Genomic DNA, 19,463 nt, shown 5'->3' with positions numbered 1-19,463 from the left:
ATACTAATATATATCTAGCCCTTAGTGTACAGACTACAATTTCAAATTTGGCATATGATACAGAACTTTTGTGAATCCTGGGGAGATCTTCAAAAGCTCTGACAAGCTGGTGGAATGGATAGAGAAGTGGCTAATGAAACCTAATGCAAAGAAATGTGAAGTGATTCATTTTGGTAGAAAGACTGCAGAAAAATAACAAAATAAATGATATTATAAAAGGGGTGCAGGAATCAAGCTTGGAGGTGCATAAATCACTGAAAGGTAGCAAGACAGGATAAGGAGTGATTTTTGTAAAAGAAAATCATTCATGGGATATGGATGCCACTGACAAGGTCAACCCCAATTGCCCAGAAGGCAGTTATGATTCAACCATGTTGTTGGTCTGGAATCTCATGAAACTTGGGTTTCTGGATTAGTAATCTTGCTATATGTTTTAAAAAATTCTCAAGGTCAAGGACCAGGCTCGCAGGAAAGTAGTCTGACACAGAACAAACAGCCAAGAGGCGAGTCTGCTAGAATATAAGTGTTTTATTCCCCGCAGCGTCGCCACAACCAGGACTCGTACTTACAACGGGTCTGGTTTATACTCACTCTACGTGTTACCGGAACTGGGAGCCGTCAGTTCTCGTAGAGCAGTTGCCAACAACCCACGCTCGGCGGTTAAACGTAACCCCGGAGCAGACTCACCGAACTGGAGACTTTTCCAGCTGATATACTCTTTTCCAGATATAAACATTCATGTGAACAGCAGAGCAAGGCTAAAAAACACATTCCATTCTGGTTACATACAGATAAGAAGATTCACACGGGGAGGTGTGTAATAAGATTCACACGGGACTAAGCAACACCTCCATTCCGGTTAGATTCACACATGTATTGGGACACAATTTTAACACTTTCACCACATTCCACTGCTTGGCCCAATACATGTGTTACATTATGATTCACACATGTATTGGGACATAATTTTACACCACACTATAACAGCATTAAACCATCACCTCCTTCTCCAACCTGCTCTACTATTCTTTAAATGCAACTCCATTTTTCTGGCTGATTCCTAATCTCATGATTTCCTTAAAAGTCCACCCTCCACCACTTCGGGAAAATGACATCCTTCTACCTCTTGCCTCTTGTGCAGCTCACCCTCTTCATCCTTTACTGAAAGGAGAAGTCAACAGTCTGAATAAAAGGACATTAAAGAAAAAGACAAAAATGTGAGGAAAGTCAGTCCCTGAACATCCAGCAAACAGAGCCTTTCAGGAGACGGCGAGAACAAGATGTTGCTTACAGGCTAGTGGACATTTATGAAAAAATATAATTAAGCTATTTATAAAGAAAACTGGTTAGCACACCAGATTAATGGCTTCAATTTATTTGAAATTATACATACCTTTAGCTTGAAACAGGTCAATCTCTTTTGTTATGCAGTCTATATCGATCTGCAGCTGGCGGTTGCTGCTTCTCAGTTGCTGCATTTCCTCTAACTGAAAGACCAAGGTGCATTATCTCAGCAACTTCAAAGACAACAAATATCTATGATATCAGATTATAGTTTTAATGTCTTAGATCATTTACGGTACTTAATTCAAATTACTGCATACTTGCAGTTTTATAAGGCAGAAACAAAGTTTGAAATGTCACTATTTTACTATCCACTGATGGCTGAGTTGAACATTTACCAAGGGAATCCAATGATTGTTAAGTTAAGGTCCCTACTAACTTTAATTAAAATTTGTGTTTACCAAATTATGGTCCCCCATTTTTCAGGAATTTTCAGCACCGAATACAACTGTAAGATTGAACAAGTGACACCTTTACAGCATGAACTTAAAACAAAATTATTTAAAATGTTATTTTGTATTACATAAACCAATGTGAACAGCTCAGATTTAAACGAAGGCAAGTAAATTTGGAAAGCATTATTGAATCGTTAATCGTACCGATGGGATTTGGGAGGCCGAATTTGATCGTTTCATGCGTCTTTGGGTAAGGTCACTTTCCATCTGATTAACTTCACTTTTCAGTTTGTCTAGCTTTCTTTTCTCCAGCTCAAGTTCTCGACGGAGTCGATCCATTCTGGCCTTCTGATGCACTAGTAAAGCTGAAAAGCATATCAGCAAATCAACTTACAGACCACTGGGTAGCGGACAAAATATAATTCTGCACAACATAATGAACCAAGCGCAAAATTTTTAAAAATCCTTTTTATTTGGTCAGACTTTTCTTGGTTTTTAATTACTTCAAATCAATAGGTTTATCTTAATGTACATCCAATACTTGGTATTAGTTTCTTTCAAATTACCATTATTTTGAGGAGAAAAAGTGTAGCTAAAGACAAACTGGTACAATAAAAATGATTTCAAAAGTATAAAATGTTGTTGTGCACATCATGTAAATGTTAATAGTAGCAGCAAACCTTTGCCATTTTCAACTTTACATGTCAATTCATTCAAATGAGCCAGGGCCAAGTTACTTCTGCTCTTTGCCTTTTCTAGTATATTTAGATTAACATTAATGCCTTACTTTTATGTACGATTCAACTTTAAGTCACAATCTTTACAGCAACTATATCACATTCTGAATCATTAAACCTAAACTCTGAAGTTTGAACTATTATCTACACATATTAACCAATCAATCCTAAAGCCAATCTGTAGCAGTGATAGAATATGCAGTGCAGGGATTTCAGTACTCAAAATATTATGAGAAGAAGCATAATTATGCCATTACAATATGGAGAACGGAGGGACTTCTGCAAAATTAGGTGACAGAAGATGTTCAGTAGGCATGCTGCAATATTAACAGAATAGGAGTAGCCATATAATCTTGGTGTACAGCAGGATTACAGTAGAGCATCACATCAAGCTTCAATACTGTACCGTAAATAAAACACTTAATACAGCAATTTTTCTTAAAAAACTTGAATTAGCTTTAAGTTTGTACTTTTCATACTCTGTATATTTCAGTAACTTTGCTGTCCCACTGTACAGCTGGCAAGGCAAGACAGTATGGCAAAAAAAACTATATAAAGTCGTGAGGAGGTACTCATCAACATTTTCACCCAAAAAGACCAAAGTTATTGCTCTTTCCAAGCAGATTTTACCATACTCCAAAGGTACAGGACAATTTTCCATTCATCAAGTCCTTGCAGAAATCTATTGCCCCTTGCAAGGAATACAATAGCATCAGCATGCAATCTATTGCCTTTCAGTTTTAACCTATTGAAAAGAAACCCATTGTGATAGACACTGGCTGAAAGAAGAATTAAAACTTGAAAAAGACAAACTTCTAAAATTCTCAGTACCTTCTGTATAGGCAGCATCATCAGATCCTGCACTCATCCTTCGCATCTCACTGATTCGATTGTCACGAGTTGAAGCAGGATCAGTTGCTAGTTGCAAATGCTGGACAGGTTCAGGCTCCACATAATGATCGGGTAGGCTTAAGAGATTAGAAGGTTCAAATGTTGGTGATGCAACCCCAGGGGAAATGGCAGGTGGCTTATTTGGTGAAACTGTAATCTTAAAAGTGTACTTGGTATTGGGTTGGGTGACCACCACTCTCGGAGAAGTGGCAGTGTTGCAATTGCCTGCACTCCGACTCTTGGGTGGGTGATGACGGATGTAGGCGGGTTGAATGAAAGCACCCTGCTGTGGACCCATGCTAATTTGTCCTGCAGCACTTCGGGAGGAAGATGCTGAACCTGGGTTTGCTGATATATACACAGTGGGCTGATTTCGCAGACCCGGCTCATCACCGGATGTAGAATTTGCCGAGATATAGAGCTTCGGCTGGTTGCGTCCAACTATCTCCTCACATGATGGGGGGCTTGCGGAAATGTAAACTGTGGGTTGACTCCTGCCTCCCGACTGGCTGCTAATGGAAGGTGAAGGGGCTGTGCGAGAGTTGGAGGGACGCAGCATTGTTGCATTACTCCTCTGTGGTGATTCAAGTTTGATCTCAATTTGGTTTTTCCGTGACCCTGTTGAGATGTTCTGAATGTTATATTGACTGTAAATTGAAGGATGTGCATTATTTGAGGACTGATAAGGAGGAACTTGAGACGTTGTGGGGGAGCTGATAGGCATGTACACATGAGACGTCTGGTGGTTTTGTTGGCCTGGGTACACAGACTGTTGGGATGAGGTATATGCTGAACCACATTGTGAAGTAACAGGAGCACAGAAGCCTGCCACTTGTTCCATCTGCTGCGGTTGTGAGTACTGTGGGGCTTGGAAAAGCTGCTGTTGTTGATTATGACTGTACTGAGGAGTGCTGGTATTTTGCCCAGCTATCCAGCCAGGCTGCTGTGACATCTGGCGGTTTGAACTGCTTTGTGTTGTCACGTAAGGCCTAATGTAGATAGAATTACCTTGGGGGCTATTAAGTACAGGTGGAGGCACACCTCGTATGTGCAAAGATGTAGGAGTGTTATGGCCAGTCTGAAGGTTGGGAGCTAGAGTGACAGTAATTGGGTTGAACCTGGGCATTTGTTGGGCTGTACTCGATATTCCCTTGGAGCCCAATGGCTGAAGAAGTCCAAGTTGCTGCGTTGAAGAAGGGCTGCGACTCATGTCCATAGTTCCAAACATATTCAAGCCTGCAGCCAACTGTGTTGGCGTTACCTGTGGTTGCTGTGTAGGCTCATAGCTAGTTAGAGCAGTTGGAAGCGCTCCATCACTGACACCATGAGGCACAGTTCTGTTTCCATTCAATTGACTCCTTTCCTTCCAATGCTGATACACATTCTGGGACTGGACATCTAGATTTAGTTCAGACATGTGATTGTGAATCCCAGAAATGCTGGACTCATCCAAAAAATTCAGGTCCCCTTCTCCATAAAGATATTTGGTGCTTTCTTGAGATAAGAACTTACAGCAAGCATCCAAATTGTTACCGTTCTAGAAAACAAAACAGCAACAGAAAATTAGGAAACAAATTAATGCAGCCACTTAGTAAGACCACAAGAAATTGGAACAGGAGCAGGCTGTTTGGCTGCTCGAGCCTGCTCTGCTGTTCAATAGAATCATCACTGTCCAACATTCCTCAAACCCACTCTCCTGCCCTTTCCCCATAACTCTTGATTCCCCTACTGATCAAGAATCTCTCTCAGCCTTAAATATACACAAAGAATCTGTTCCCCACAGCTTTCTGTGGCAGAATTGCAAAGACTCATTGCACTTTTAGAGAAGAAATTCCTCCTCATCTCAGCCTAAATTTGTGTCTGTTTATTATGAGGACCATGCCCTTTGTTCATAGACTTTACTGTGAGGAGAACCATCCTCTCAGCATTTACCCTGTCAAGCCCTTTAAGAATTCTATATCTCTTAATGAGATCACCCCTCATTCTTCGAAACTCCAGTGAGTAGAGTCTCAACCTGTTTAGTCTTTCCTCATAAGACAATCCCTCCATAGCAAGGATCAGCGTCGAAAAGTGTGGCACTGGAAAAGCACAGCAGATCAGGCCACATCCGAGGAGCAGGAGAATTGGGGTTTTGGGCATAAGCCTTTCATCAGGGATGGTGACGGGGGAGCCAAGAGATAAATAGGAGGGTGGAGGTGGGGAAAGGTGACGGTGATAGATTGTAGGAGAGGGTGAAGTGGATAGGTAGGAAGGAAGATGAACAGTTCAAGAGGGTGGTGCAGAGTTGGATCCAGAATGACGTGGGGGGAGGGGAGATGAGGAAACTAGTGAAATCGATATTGATGTCATTTGGTTCCACATCCGGCAGAGATTTTCCTGCACATCGAAACACCTTATCTATGGTGTCCATTACTATCGATGTGGTCTCCTCTACATTGGGGAGCCAGGACGTCAACTCGCAGAACATTTGAGGGAAGATCTCTGGGACACATGCACCAAACAACCCCATCATCCTGTGGCCAACCACTTCAACTCACCCTCCCACTTCGCCAAGGGCATGCAAGTCCTGGGCCTCCTCCACCACCAAATCCTAGCCACTCGATACCTGGAGGAAGAATGCCTCATCTTCCGCCTAGGGACCCTCCAACCTCACGGCATTAATGTTGATTTCACCAGTTTCCTCATCTCCCCTCCCTCCACCTCAGCATTGCCCTCTTGAACTGTCCTATCTGTCTATCTTCCTTCCTACCTAGCTGCTCCACCCTATCACCATCACCCCCCACCTCCACCTACTTATTGCCATCCCAGCGACCTTCCCCAGCCCCAACCCCACCATCCTATTTATCTCTCAGCTTCCTTCCCGCCCACAATCCCCTCCCACCCATTCTCTCATTCCTGATGAAGGGCTTATGCCTGTAACATTGATTCTCCTGCTCCTTGGATGCTGCCTGACCTGCTGTGCTTTTCCAGCGCCACACTTCTCGACTCTGACCTCCAGCATCTGCAGTCCTCACTTGCTCCATAGTAAGGATCAGCGTAGTAAACCTTCTCTGAACTGCCTCCAATAAAATGATATCTTTCCTCCAATGAGGGGATCAGAGCGGCTCACAGTACTCCAGATCTGGTCTAATCAGCACCTTGTACAGTTGCAGTAAGACTTTTCTACTCATATTTTAAATCACTTGAAATAAGGGCCAACATTCCATTAGCCTTTCAGATTACCTGCTACACTTCTGTGCTACCTTTGTGTTCTGCGCAGAGGTACCTCCAAGTCCCTTTATGTTGCAGCTTTCTGCAGTTTTTCTCCATTTAAATAATATTCTGTTCTTTTGTTCCCCTTTTCAAATAAACAAATTTGCATTTTCCCATATTATAATTCTATTTCCCCAACTTTTTGCTACTTCATATTAAAGTAGAATAGAATTATAATGTGGGAAAATGCAAATTTGTTCATTTAAATATGAATACAGTTATTTAAATTCTTGGCTAATAATTTATTTAAATTCCAAAAGAAGGAAAAAAAAAACACATTGTTCAAACTACTTCAAAATTTCAGCTATCAATTTCACCCTTCGGCTTTCCAAACGTCAATTCACCTGATGATGTTAGGTTAGCGGTAGTGAATATGTGTACAGTTCATAATAAGGGATGGGGGTCACAGACGAAGAAGGGAAGTGAGGACGGAGAGAGTTAGGGTGGGTGAAAGAGGAAGGGAGTTGGGGGGGTCTGAAGGAAGAACAGAGGGAAGGAGGGATAGGAGGAAAGAGAGGTGGGGGTAGAAAGGATAGAAGAGACAGGATAGGTTGGGGCAAGTGGATTGATGGGAGAGTGAGGTAATTAGGAGAGTTCAAGTGAAAGAAGAGGCTGTATAAGGGGAAATGAAGAGAGGTGAGCATGGGACCAGGGGAAGAGAGAGGTGGTGAGAAGCAGGGAGACAGGGGGAGTGAGGGGAGGAACAAGGGAAGGGGAAGAAGGAGAGAGAGGCAGGATTGAGGTGGAGAGTGGGTGTACGTCAGGCAACATGGGGTGAAGATGGAAATGATGGGATATGAGGGAGAGAAAGGAGTTTAGGGCAATCTTAGAAGTGGTGTGAGAGTGTATTGTGAGTAAAACTGCTGGAGTTTTACAAACATTGCCATGATGAATAAGGTTTATTAGGGTCTGCAAATAAAATGCATTGGTTCTCACATCACCGTTGAAAAATGTGGTGCTGGAAAAACACAGTAGGCCAGGCAGCATCCGAGGAGCAGGAGAATCGACGTTTCGGGCATAAGCCCTTCTTCAGGATTGAGGCTGGTGTGCCAAGTGGGTTGAGATAAAAAAGGTAGGTGGGAGGGAATTTGGGGGAGGGGCGCTGGAAATACGATAGGTGGAAGGAGGTGAGGGTGATAGGCCGGAGAGGGGGTAGGGGCGGAGAGGTCGGGAAGATGATTGCAGGTCAAGAGGGCGGTGCTTAATCTGAGGGTTGGGACTGAGATAAGGTGAGGGGAGGGGAAATGAGGAAGCTGGAGAAATCTATATTCATCCTGTGTGGTTGGAGGGTTCCGAGGCGGAAGATGAGGCACTCTTCCTCCAGGCGTCGTGTGGCCAGGGTCTGGCGATGGAGGCGGCCAAGGACCTGCATGTCATTGGTGGGAGTGAGAGGGGGAGCTAAAAAGTGTTCAGCCACGGGGCGGTTGGGTTGGTTGGTGTGGGTGTCCCAGAGGTGTTCCCTGAAACGTTCCGCAAGTAGGCGGCCTGTCTCCCCAAGGTCTCACATCATTGATCAATAACTACAATTATAAGATTATGGAAATCAGTGTTTTTGATTTTACAGCATCTTACCTGCAGGATACAGTGGGAGACAACACACTCTGGTACTTCAGGGAACTTTTGCCGCAGGTCATGCAGAACCTGAATATCAATTTGTTGACTTGCCTGGGCCATTCGTATTCTGCCTTGTCAAGTGTGGCACTGCGTTGGCTCAAAGGTGCAAGCCTTAATCACAGCAAAGCTCTCGTGTCCCATCAGGCATTTTCTAAAAGAAAGTGGTTTTATTAGTTTCTAAATACTAGAAACATGTGAACTCACCTTTGACAGTTTAAGCTAGTAATTTAGACCATCATGAATCTGTGTAAACTTCATGGATTAACAGCAATATAGAACGCTACTTAGCTTATTACACGTACATTATTGCAGTAGAAAGGCACATGGAGTTCACATATAGAACAGCTTAAATCAAGAGCAAATTATTCAGATTATCAGAGCTCTGCAGAGTCATCTAGACTTGAAATGTTAGCTTGCTCTCTCTCCACAGATGCTGCCTGACCCACTGTGATTTGCAGCAGGTTTGCTTTCAATATAAATCAGGTCCTCTGTCGACCATCACCCACCTAACCACAGCTCTCTCCATCCAAAAAAAATGTTGAGGTTGAGGTCAATTGAAATTTTCATAACAGATTAGTAGATAAGAAAGGTAAATCTCAAATTGAATTACAACCTTGAGCTAAATCTTTGCTTCTTATTATGATGTTGGACAAAAACTGCAAGCTAAGAGGTCTTGAAACATGACTGTCTGGGACTACCAAAGCTGTAAAATGAGGAGATAAACTCATCTAGTTCAAGATGCTGTGATTTGGAGTATAATTGGAGCTACTGCACCACCATACCAGGAAGTGAGTGTGGGTGATCTCAGAATAATCTCAGGAACACACCTTAAATGAGATGGTTACTTTACACCAAGAAAGACATAGTTAGCAAAGTAGGGCAAGTAATAACTACATAATGAGCTGGGGGGGGGGGGGGGGGGGGGGGGGGGGGGTGCATTGTGGTGGCAGAGGAAGATGATTTGTAGTAAAAGCCTCCTTCAGGGTATTATGCTACCTGACGGATGTGCTGTACTGGATACCTAATTGTACAGACACAAATAGCAACTCTGAGGGGCTCAAAAGCTAGAGAACCACAGAAAAAGGGTTAATAGGAATGTGTGGGGTAGTGTGGTCAAGTGTGCTGTTAAAGGATTGAAAGCTGTTCCCCCAACTGCAGCCAGAAACACATGATCTGCTACCTTCCGAATGCTAGGGTAAGTATTCACTCAGATTGAGTGAAGTTGATTTGAAGTATCTTTAAATTTAGCCATGATTAAATTTAACAGTTCATTTAGGGATCAGTGATGATAAACACTTTTGCCAGAGCCAAATTCCCGGGTCTGCACTTACATAGTTCTTCAATATCTCCTCCAAGAAGCCTGCCCAGTTCTTAAACTTTTGCAGCTCCCCAAATCTATTTCTCCACATTAGTCATCTAATTTTAAAACCTATGGCGCTAGGAAATCACAGCAGGTCAGGCAGCATCCGAGGAGCAGGAGAGTCAATGTTTCGGGCATAAACCCCTGAAAGGGCTTATGCCCAAAACATTGATTCTCCTGTTCCCTCGGATGCTACCTGACCTGCTGTGCTTTTCCAGCACCACAGGTTTTCACTCTGATCTCCAGCATCTGCAGTCCTTACTTTCGCCTAATTTTAAAACCTGACAATAAAACAATTATGATGCAAATAAGAAATGTCAAGTCCTTAAAAAATTATAAAATGAGATAGTTTTGCCTGCTGCGCTGTAACTCTAATTTAAAAACCCACCTCTCCAGATTTTAATGCCAACGTTCCAACTCTTAATTTCAACAACTTTCCACTTGCCCCAAATACATAGGAACTCAATATTTATTAGTCACCATCTGAACTTCTTAATATCAGTATCACCCAAATTTCAACTCCAGCTTGATTCCTGACCAACCAACTTCCCCAAGTACTCACAATACCTCTTTCCCCCTCATCAAGTTAATATACAAAAAAATGAATTACCTCATAAGGCATCTGTGGTTTTTCATTCAACTGATAATTGATGTTTCACTCACCCACCGCAGCTGGTTAAACAAATCTTATGAAAACAAATCACTGTTTCCAAACAGTAAATGTGAACAATTTGAATGTCTGTCTCTGCAGCTCTCTCTCTCAGCTTGACTTGCTTTCTGAAGTTAAAAAGAATGAAATGTTTTGAAGTGGATCTGAAAACCTATTCAAATTCATTGTCTGGTTTCAATTGAAAATTATTACAAAAAGACACAAACAAAAATACTGTTGTAGAGAGAGATACTATTTAATTTTTCCACTGAGGAAAATAGATTCTTTGTAATCTAAATATAAATAAAACCAGACGAGTATGTGATCATTGCTGTCTGTCAAGTTGCAAGGGGGATGCAGATACTCTTAAAAAGCACTTGATGCAAAATAGAGTTTCTGCAATCTGGTCTTTATATTTTCTTCAAGTTATTTTGAAAACAACCAAACAGATAGTGTTACAGCATGTAGAGACACTCTTGCACAAACTAACAGAAAAATTCCTAAAAACATTTACCACAGCATACATGCAAATTGGTTAAATGTATAAAATTCAAATTCAAGTTTGAGGGTGTGTGAAGTCTCCAAGTACAATTTTGGAAATGATATAAACCCCTTCCTTTAATATTCATACCAACCTTTCAACAAAATGGCAAGACTGAAATTGGAGTGAAGCATCAGAATAAAGCCAAAGCCAAGAGTAGCACAGGGAGGTTACGAGAACGAAGATAGATCTCATTTATGGATATAAAATTTTTCAAGACCTTGACAGAGTAGATGGTGTGAGGATGTTGCCCCAAGCTAGAGTGTTATGACAGTCATTAAGTCATAAAAATATACAGCACAGAAACAGAACCCTTCAGTCCAACTTGTCCATGCTGACCAGATATCCTAAATTAATCTAGTCCCATTTGCCAGCATTTGGCCCATATCCCTCAAAGCCCTTCCCATTCATATACCCATCCATATTCCTTTTAACTGTTGTAATTGTACCAGCCTCCTTCACTCCCCCTAGCAGGTCATTCCATACACACACCACCCCTCTGTGATAAAGGTGCCCCTTATGTCCCTTTTAAATCTTTCCCCTCTCACCTTAAACCTATGCCCTCTAGTTGTGCACTCTCCCACCCCGGGGAAAAATACCTTGTCTGTGGATGACCATCCAAAGCCAAAGCTACAAATCTTTTCAACAACTCTAAAAGACCTAGTCTATTTATCCTATACATGCTCCTCACGGAGGCATAACAGTCATACAGCACAGAAACAGACTCTTTGGTCCAACCAGTCCATGTCGAACGTAATCCCAAACTAGTCCCACCTGCCTGCTCCTGACACATTTCCCTTCAAACCTTTCCTATTCATGTATCTAAATGTCTTTTAAACATTGTAATTACACCCCATCATTTAGAACTGAGATGAGGAAAAACTTCATTTGCAAGATAATGAACCTTTGGAAATCTCTGCCCAGACAGCTGCAGATGCTAAGTTGTTGTGTATTTTAAATACATGGATTCGTTATTGGATACTAAGGGGATTAAGGAATATGAGAAAATGTAGGAATGTTTGTCTGAGGTAAATCTTACTAAATGGCAGAACAAGTACCAAAGTGTTGAATGGCTTACTCCTGCTCCTACTCCTTACTTTAACAAAAACATCAAATAAAAAAAGCATAAATTATAAATATTTGAATTTATACAAAAAGGTGCAAAAATAATTTGTAATATAGTTTTCATATGAAGTGTGCACATTTTAAGAAGTCCTTGTTACAAACCTTACTTTGCACATAAAAATTTCAGTTGCTGAAGGAATAACTAACAAAGGACGCTTAGTCATTTAAAAAGGTTGAATTTTTTTGGATCCTTTTAGAGGTCAATTCTATATCTGAAGTATTAAAACTCCTATAATAAAGGGATTGCTTGACCTTCTGAATATTTCTGGCATCTGCAGTTATTTTGCTTTTTGTGCTGTATTTGGTTCTCCTGACTGGTCGTTCCTCAATACTTACTCAGTCTGTATCAATGGCATACCCAATTCAAAATCCACGAGCTAATCAGTTCTGAGTTGCAACTGTTTTACTTTAGACCAATCAACAAAACATCACCCAATAGGAAGTAAGTATTACATAACAGGAAGTATGTGCAAGTCTTTTATTGTGCAGTTAATGGAAACTAAAGAGAGCGAATGCCCTGCAGGATTCAAGGGCAGATCTGATGTTACAGCTAAGGTGGAATAGAAGTGTTATTACATTAATGGATATATTTTGCAGGCCAGTGACTAATGGGAAAAATGCATGTGCAAATATGCAAGGAAATTACAGAGCATTGCAAAAGCCAAAGATTGGTGATAATGGAGGCAATAATAGTATGATGTACAGGCAGTAAATGTGCTGGTGAAGCATGTTTAGGAGAATTTTCTTTAGCACTACATTTCTGACCCAATAAGGAAGATGTTTCTGGATCTGGTACTAGGAAATGAATTTGGTGAACTGAAACAAGCATTACTTGTGAACACTTGGGGGTCAGGGATCATAAGCATTATACAGCATAGAAACAGGTCCTTCAGTCCACCATGTCTATGCCTACCAACAAACACCAAACTCCACTACTCCCATGTACCATATAGTTTACATCATTTACAGATAAGAAGAAGCTATTGAGACAAATTTAAGGAGATGGATAAACTGGAATCAAAGCTTGGTAAGCCATGCCATACTGGATCATCTTTAAAGAAGAAATAGTTTGGGTAAAATTAGGTTCTGTGCTTCTATGGGGGGGGGGGAAAGGGGGTAAAGAGAGAGAAGAGAATGAAAAGGCAACTCAAAGCCAGGGTTCACTGATTAGCAAAAGAGATTGAGTAAGATGAAGCAGGAAGAGCGGCTGCTGTTAGATTCATATCACATTGTTAATACAAAGGAGAACTAAGCTGACTATATGAAGTTAATAGGGGAAAAGGTTAAAAAGACAAAGAAAGCAATTGAGAAAAGGAATGGCAGCACACATAAAAGTGAACCCAAGATAATAAGAGGGTGCTTGGGAATAATTAGGAACCAAAAAGGATGTGTGTACATACAAGTAGATAGCATAGCGGTGATATTAAATGAGCATGAGGTTCATTATTCAATGGATCATCTCATGTCATTTCCACCACCTGCACTGTGATGCCACCAAACACATTTTCCCTCCCTTTCCAGTATTCCAACAAGACAATTCCCTCCCTGGTCTACTCTTTAAATCATTGCCAACACCAATTCCCTTCCTGTAGCTTTTTTCTACACAAGCACTTCAGACACAACACTTGCCTGATACCTTCTTCCAATAACTTAAGACCCCAAATACTCCTTCCAGGCAAAATATTGACTTACTTATCCTTTTATTTAATATACTGTATTCATTGCTCATGACAGAGTTTCCTTGAGCTGCTTGTCTTTTCAATTCTCTATCTTTCCTTCTGGATTGCCCTTTTAGAAGGCACAAAGGAAGTTCAATGGAAGCTCTAGGAACTGCACATCATCCTTCCACTATGCACCGTTCAGCCCTCAAATCAATGCAGAATTCCACTATTTTAGATCCTAATCTCTCATGCATCTGGTTTCTTTTCTATTTGCTAGCTTTGTTCTTTTCTCTCTCATTTCTATCAATTCCTTAGCTTCAAATAGTAACATAGCTGATTTGTCCCAGTTCTGTCCTGTGTACTGCAAAGTATATTGCTGATGTGAATTTGTACAAAACTGAGAGTAGAGACTCTCTTAGCTTTTACATAAACTGCGGATTTCTAACCAAACAGTCCTGTTCTGGAAGTTGCACAAACTAAACTTTTCTACTGAGGCAACTGTGCTTTTACAGAACTGTTCTAAATACTTTTTTATTTGAAAAGAGAGAATTATTTTTACTTCTGACCCCAGTCAGGTCTGTTCTGAGTTGCTCAAATTTATCTCTAGGTTTTTTAAACTAAAATTAGGATTTGATTATTCTGAATCTATAAACAAGCCAATGGCCCTGAATGTTTTTACACTCCACAGCACAAACATTCTTCCATTAGCACTCAGACAGTCTCTGCTCTTTGACAACATATTATATTCCATCACTGTTCCAGAACGACTGTTTAAACTAGCTTTCAAAATAAAAATGCTTCACAAAAGCAACTAACCTCATATGCCACTATTCTAAAATCCAAACTGAAAGAAATAATACAAATACAGTAAAGCTTTTATGAACCAGCACCTATGGAACCAGGAATATGCTGGTGACTTAATAGTCCAAATAATCAAGAGGTACACAATCATAGTAAAGCAAACCTTTGAAACATCAACATCCCTCAAAAAAAATCTATGTAAACACATCAACACACCTCCTAAAAATCAACATTAAAACACAGTAAGAAATCAAAACGTAATGCTGTGGGTATACACACAGCACAAATACTCAGACATCATGGTATTTGATGTATATAGATTTTTGCTAGTTTATCAAGTATGTCGGTTGATAAGGTGCTGGTTAAAACAAAGTTTGCCATATGTCATTACCACTCTGCACCCCACCCAAAAAAAGTTATGAAGAACTTTTATTAAACATTGGTTGTCCTCAATTGGAGTAGTGTGTCAATTCTGTGATTTTAGCTTTAAAAAGGGTTTATGGGAAAAATCAGGAAAAAAATTACAAGAATAACAAGAATGAAAAATTACCCATTTTTGTAGATATACTGAAGGAGCTGGTTTAATCTCCTCAGAGAAGAGTAAGTTGAGATGAGATTTACTAGAGGTGTTCAAAATGATGAAGGACCTAGACAGAGTAGATAGAAAGGAACTCTTTCCATCACTGGAAAGATCAATAGCCACAGGATAGGGGTATAAAACAAAAGAAGCCAAAAAGATGACATGACGAAACACTTAGTTTCAAATGCAGTGAGTGGTTAGGGTCCAAAATACATTCCTTGAAATGTTGGTAGAAGCAGATTAAATCTTGGCTTTCAAAAAATTTACAGGGCTACAGGAAGATGGCCAGGAGCGAAACTAGCTAAACTATTCTGGCAGAGAGCTCACAGGAGATTAAAGGGCCAAATGTACGCTTGTCTGAGCTGCAAACATTTTACGATTTGTTCTTTTACGGCAATAATCACAAGGCAGTCTTCCAAATGTTGGAGCCTGAATAATACTTTGTTCTGAATTTTTAAAACATTTTTAAGGGCAAACTAAAATACTTTTTCCATTGTGAGTGAATGCTGTGGAAGAACTAATGACTCTGCAGTAATTGTGAGCAATGTGAAAAAGAAAAAGTGAAATAGTTAGTGAGATTATGTGCGTATTTTTATGTGCATAAGGTGCAAAAATGAATAGAAATGAGAAAGTTCTGCAATTGAGACTGTAAACGAGGGGTTAAAACAATGTTTATTTTCAATGCTTGTTTGTTGAATTTAAATGCAAAATTCCAAACTATTCCTTTGCTGGACTTCTATTAATGAAACTAATAAAAAGCTAAGAGCAGGGCTGAATACGCCATGTCCTGACCATCACATTACTGTTGCGGTCAATTTTTCACCAACATCAAAACTGACCCTATCTTAAAAGATCAAAACTGCTTCACTCAGTCAGCACTTTTTAGGCTACTTTGAAAGTAGCTCAATGCCTAGAAATTTCAGTGGCAAATTCTCTGAATGGCTTGCCTTATCATCAATTCTATAATCATAATATCAGTCAGAAAGAAAGAGCAAGCTAATGTTTCAAGTCTAGATGACTCTTTACCAGAGCTGAAGTGAAGTGCAGAGGGGACAGCATTTATGATACAGTTTGGGAGGAGTGAAGGTGGGTAGAGGGTGTAGGATGCCGATGGAGGAAAAAAGGTTAATAATGGAGATCAAGTGATCTGAATGCGAGAATGGTAGAGCAAAGATGTGCTTCCTGCCAGACTTGAAAGTGGAATGGGGGTGGGGCCATGATAGCAAGCTAAAAGAAATAGAAGAAATGGGAGGTGGTTCACAATTTAAAGGTGTTGAACTAATATTAAGTCCAGAAGGCTGTAAGGTTTGAAGATGAGATGTTGAGATGTTTGCACTGTGATTCACTGGAACATTGCAGAATGCCGAGTACAGACACATGGGCATTCGAGCAGGATGCTGTGTTAAAATGATCGGCTGCAGGAAAGTCAGGGCCCTGCTTGCACAAAGACTGGAGGTGTTCCACAAAGCAGTCACCAGTCTGCATTTGTCCTGCTTGCGCATAGACCAGAAGTGTTCCGCAAAGCAGTCACCCAGTCTACACTTACAGGCACATCATTGTTCTGCCATTCTCACATCTGAACTATCAACATTTTTTCTCCACCAGCACCCTACACCCACTACCCCCACCCCTCTCAAACTTCTGTCCCCTCCACACTTCACTTTAGCTCTGAAAAGTCATCTAGACTCAAAATGTTAGCTTGCTCTTCCTCTCTGTGGATGCTGTCTAATTCGCTGTGATCTACAGCATTTGTTGTTTTCAGTAGATTCCAGCATTTACAATAATTTGTTCCTATGTTGGTTATATCAAGCACAGATAAGATTATACACCTTAGATAAAAGTACCAAAGCTTATGGTTTACACTGTTTTTAGGTTTCAGTCAAGAAGAATTCAGTAATCTCACCCAAAGTACCTTACTGCAGAAGAGTTAAAAAAAAATCACAACACCAGGTTATAGTCCAACAGGTTTAACTTTCGGAGCACTGCTCCTTCATCAGGTGGTGTACTCCACAACCACCTGAAGGAGCAGTGCTCTGAAAGCTAGTGCTTCCAATTAAACCTGTTGTACTATAACCTGGTGTTGTGTGATTTTTAACTTTGTACACCCCAATCCAACAGCGGCATCTCCAAATCATTACTGCAGAAGAAGCCACCAATTTGTCCAATAGCCTGTGGTGACTATTTGAAAAAGTTATTTATTTAGTCCGAGATACCTGCTCATTCCCTATGCACTATTTCCCTCCTGATAGACATTCTGTTTTGAATCTATTACTACTGAACCTGGTTCCCGAACCTTTGTAAGTAGTACATTACAGATCATAACTCAAATATTTCAGTTTTTTCCAGTTCAATGCCTGAGGATTGGAGTTTTGCCATGATTAATGTGGGCACGCGCCAATCAATTGGCAGAAACTAAAAGCTTAGGTGAAAATACACCCCGCAAAATATTTTTCTCAGAGATTCAAATGTCTCTTCCAACTAAGTTTAAAATTATTTTGGGGCCGGGGGAGAAACCCTGAAATCATGAGCTCAGAGACAATTATTCCACTAAGAAAAATAAATTGCAATAAATACAATTTTTGCAATCAGTGTTCCATAATTAAATGGTGAGTGAAAATAAACCCAATTGCTGTGAATCATCCATCTGTTTCTCCCTCTCTCTGACTAAATCAGAAAGAAAGATTTGGATATACAGGGCCAAACTGCTTCACTGCTGACAAAGTAATTTTGAAATACAATCATATTGTAATGTAGCAAGTGTGGTCATCAATTTTTCATAAGGTCCTGTGTTCAGCAATGTAATTAAAACAGTTTAATTTGTTTACTTGGCTGAGTGTTAAATATTGACCAGACGTAAAACTAAGCATTGCATATTAAACGGAACAGCACACTAAATATCAATGTTGTCTAGAAATTTGCTTTGTCTAGTCATATTTCTGCATGCTTCTTTTTTTCCCATAAACTGACATATCTGAACTTGCATGAGGGGACACCAGCCTTTCATTTTTACTCAAGAGAATACCTGCAATGCAGAATGAAAAGCAATACATAATGCAACCAATACTTTCAACAAAAGATAGATCTTACAGGAATGCATCACAAGCTTATGACAAAGGCTGAGGCTTTGAACATAAAATATGAATTAAATTGTTCTTGCTAAATTTGTTTTTTTGAAATTTACGAGAAAGTTTATTTTGTTCCTGTAGTCAGTGGGTTGAAATGGAAAGAAATAACCACTCACTTTCATTCTATTTCAAATTTCTCATTTATTTGCATTAATTACCCTTTGAGTGGATCACAATTACTAAATCTCAATATCAACTGCAGGAAATTCAATCTTGCTTTTGCAGCATGACCCAAGGTGTAGAAGGGAAGCATGACACAAACAGTGAACCAAAATCAAGTCCGTGTGCTGTTTTCATATATGAAATGTCTTGCAGACTTTATGACTCTCCTAAAAGTATAACACTTGTATCCTGAAAATTTTGCAAACCTTTATTAATGTTTCGCAACTCTGTCACATTTTCTATCATGCTTAATATCACTACTTTTAGCTTGACAGTCTACAGGAATTTTAGAACATAATCGATGACTCACTCCAGCGCAGAACTGAGGGAATGCTGCATTGTCAGAGGTTCAGTCTGCCCTCTGCAGAGAACATGAAAGATCCCATCATGCTATTTTGAGAAGTTCCCAAGTGAGCTGGCCAATGCTCAATCAAAATCAATAAAATTGACAATATAATCAATTTCACATTTTTGTTTGTAGGAGCTTGCTGTGCATGTATAATGCTTGCTGCATTTCTCATTACAATAATGGCTACAGTTCAAAAGCACTTTAATGGCTGTACAGCTTTTGGAATGTTCCAAGTTGTGAAAGATGTTTTAAGTGCAAGTCTGTCTTTCATCTTTATTTACCTCAGATTGATTCATTCTTCTCAGGCTACTGACTTCTGCTCTTGGCCCTCTCAACCGCATCGCCCAGATTCAGAAGAAATCTGTCTACATAGATAATCAAGAGGGGAATGAGGAAATATATTAAGTCAGATTAATTTGTGCTTTTTATATATACAGTATACATTTACAAAAACATTTAACTGACTTTCCTTCTCATCTTCTCATTGCTGCCATTGCCCTGAAGAATTCAAATATGAAAATCACACCATTTCCTCAAACTTGTTTTAAAATTTATAAATTAATCTTAAAAACCTTAAATCTATTTAAAAAAATATTTTTCTCAACTTCTTTCAGAATTTCCCATTACAATTTAAAGACAGAAAAGCTTAAAACAAAACAAGCACTCTATACCTTTCTGAATGATTCACTCTTATGAAGCATACAAAACCATTAACAGAATATTGTCCATGCTAAAATGCTGAAGCAAATTATAGCAAGCCTATCACATTATTCACCTAGGATGACTGGACAATAGCATCTCACTCACAGCTCCATTCCCCTTAAAGACTGGAAACTCATCTCCAGAACTGCCACGTTAAACACCTCACTATCTTTTA

At 40.0% G+C, this 19,463-nt stretch overlaps 1 protein-coding gene across 7 annotated transcripts in view; it reads right to left on the bottom strand.

The window, feature by feature from the left end:
* The window catches only part of tab2 (TGF-beta activated kinase 1 (MAP3K7) binding protein 2), a 59,984-nt gene that overhangs the window by 27,546 nt on the left and 12,975 nt on the right, over positions 1 to 19,463 (bottom strand). For 4 of the 7 annotated variants that reach the window (XR_006312600.1, XR_006312599.1, XM_043696478.1 and 1 more), the window contains exons 2-7: positions 18,868 to 18,951; positions 10,204 to 10,370; positions 8,192 to 8,384; positions 3,308 to 4,904; positions 1,944 to 2,104; positions 1,394 to 1,487 (exon numbers count right to left, since the gene is read on the bottom strand). Coding sequence is in view for 5 of the 7 variants with exons in the window: in XM_043696478.1 (XP_043552413.1) it covers positions 1,394 to 1,487; positions 1,944 to 2,104; positions 3,308 to 4,904; positions 8,192 to 8,293 (1,954 nt within the window). In the remaining 2 variants the exon portion in view is untranslated. The remainder of the gene's footprint in view (positions 1 to 1,393; positions 1,488 to 1,943; positions 2,105 to 3,307; positions 4,905 to 8,191; positions 8,385 to 10,203; positions 10,371 to 18,867; positions 18,952 to 19,463) is intronic. The other 3 variants (XM_043696482.1, XM_043696481.1, XM_043696483.1) reach the window with 3 other exon arrangements.

Source organism: Chiloscyllium plagiosum, chromosome 9, assembly GCF_004010195.1.
Source record: "Chiloscyllium plagiosum isolate BGI_BamShark_2017 chromosome 9, ASM401019v2, whole genome shotgun sequence".
Classification (NCBI taxonomy): domain Eukaryota; kingdom Metazoa; phylum Chordata; class Chondrichthyes; order Orectolobiformes; family Hemiscylliidae; genus Chiloscyllium; species Chiloscyllium plagiosum.
This window is presented reverse-complemented; position numbering and strand designations above follow the sequence as displayed.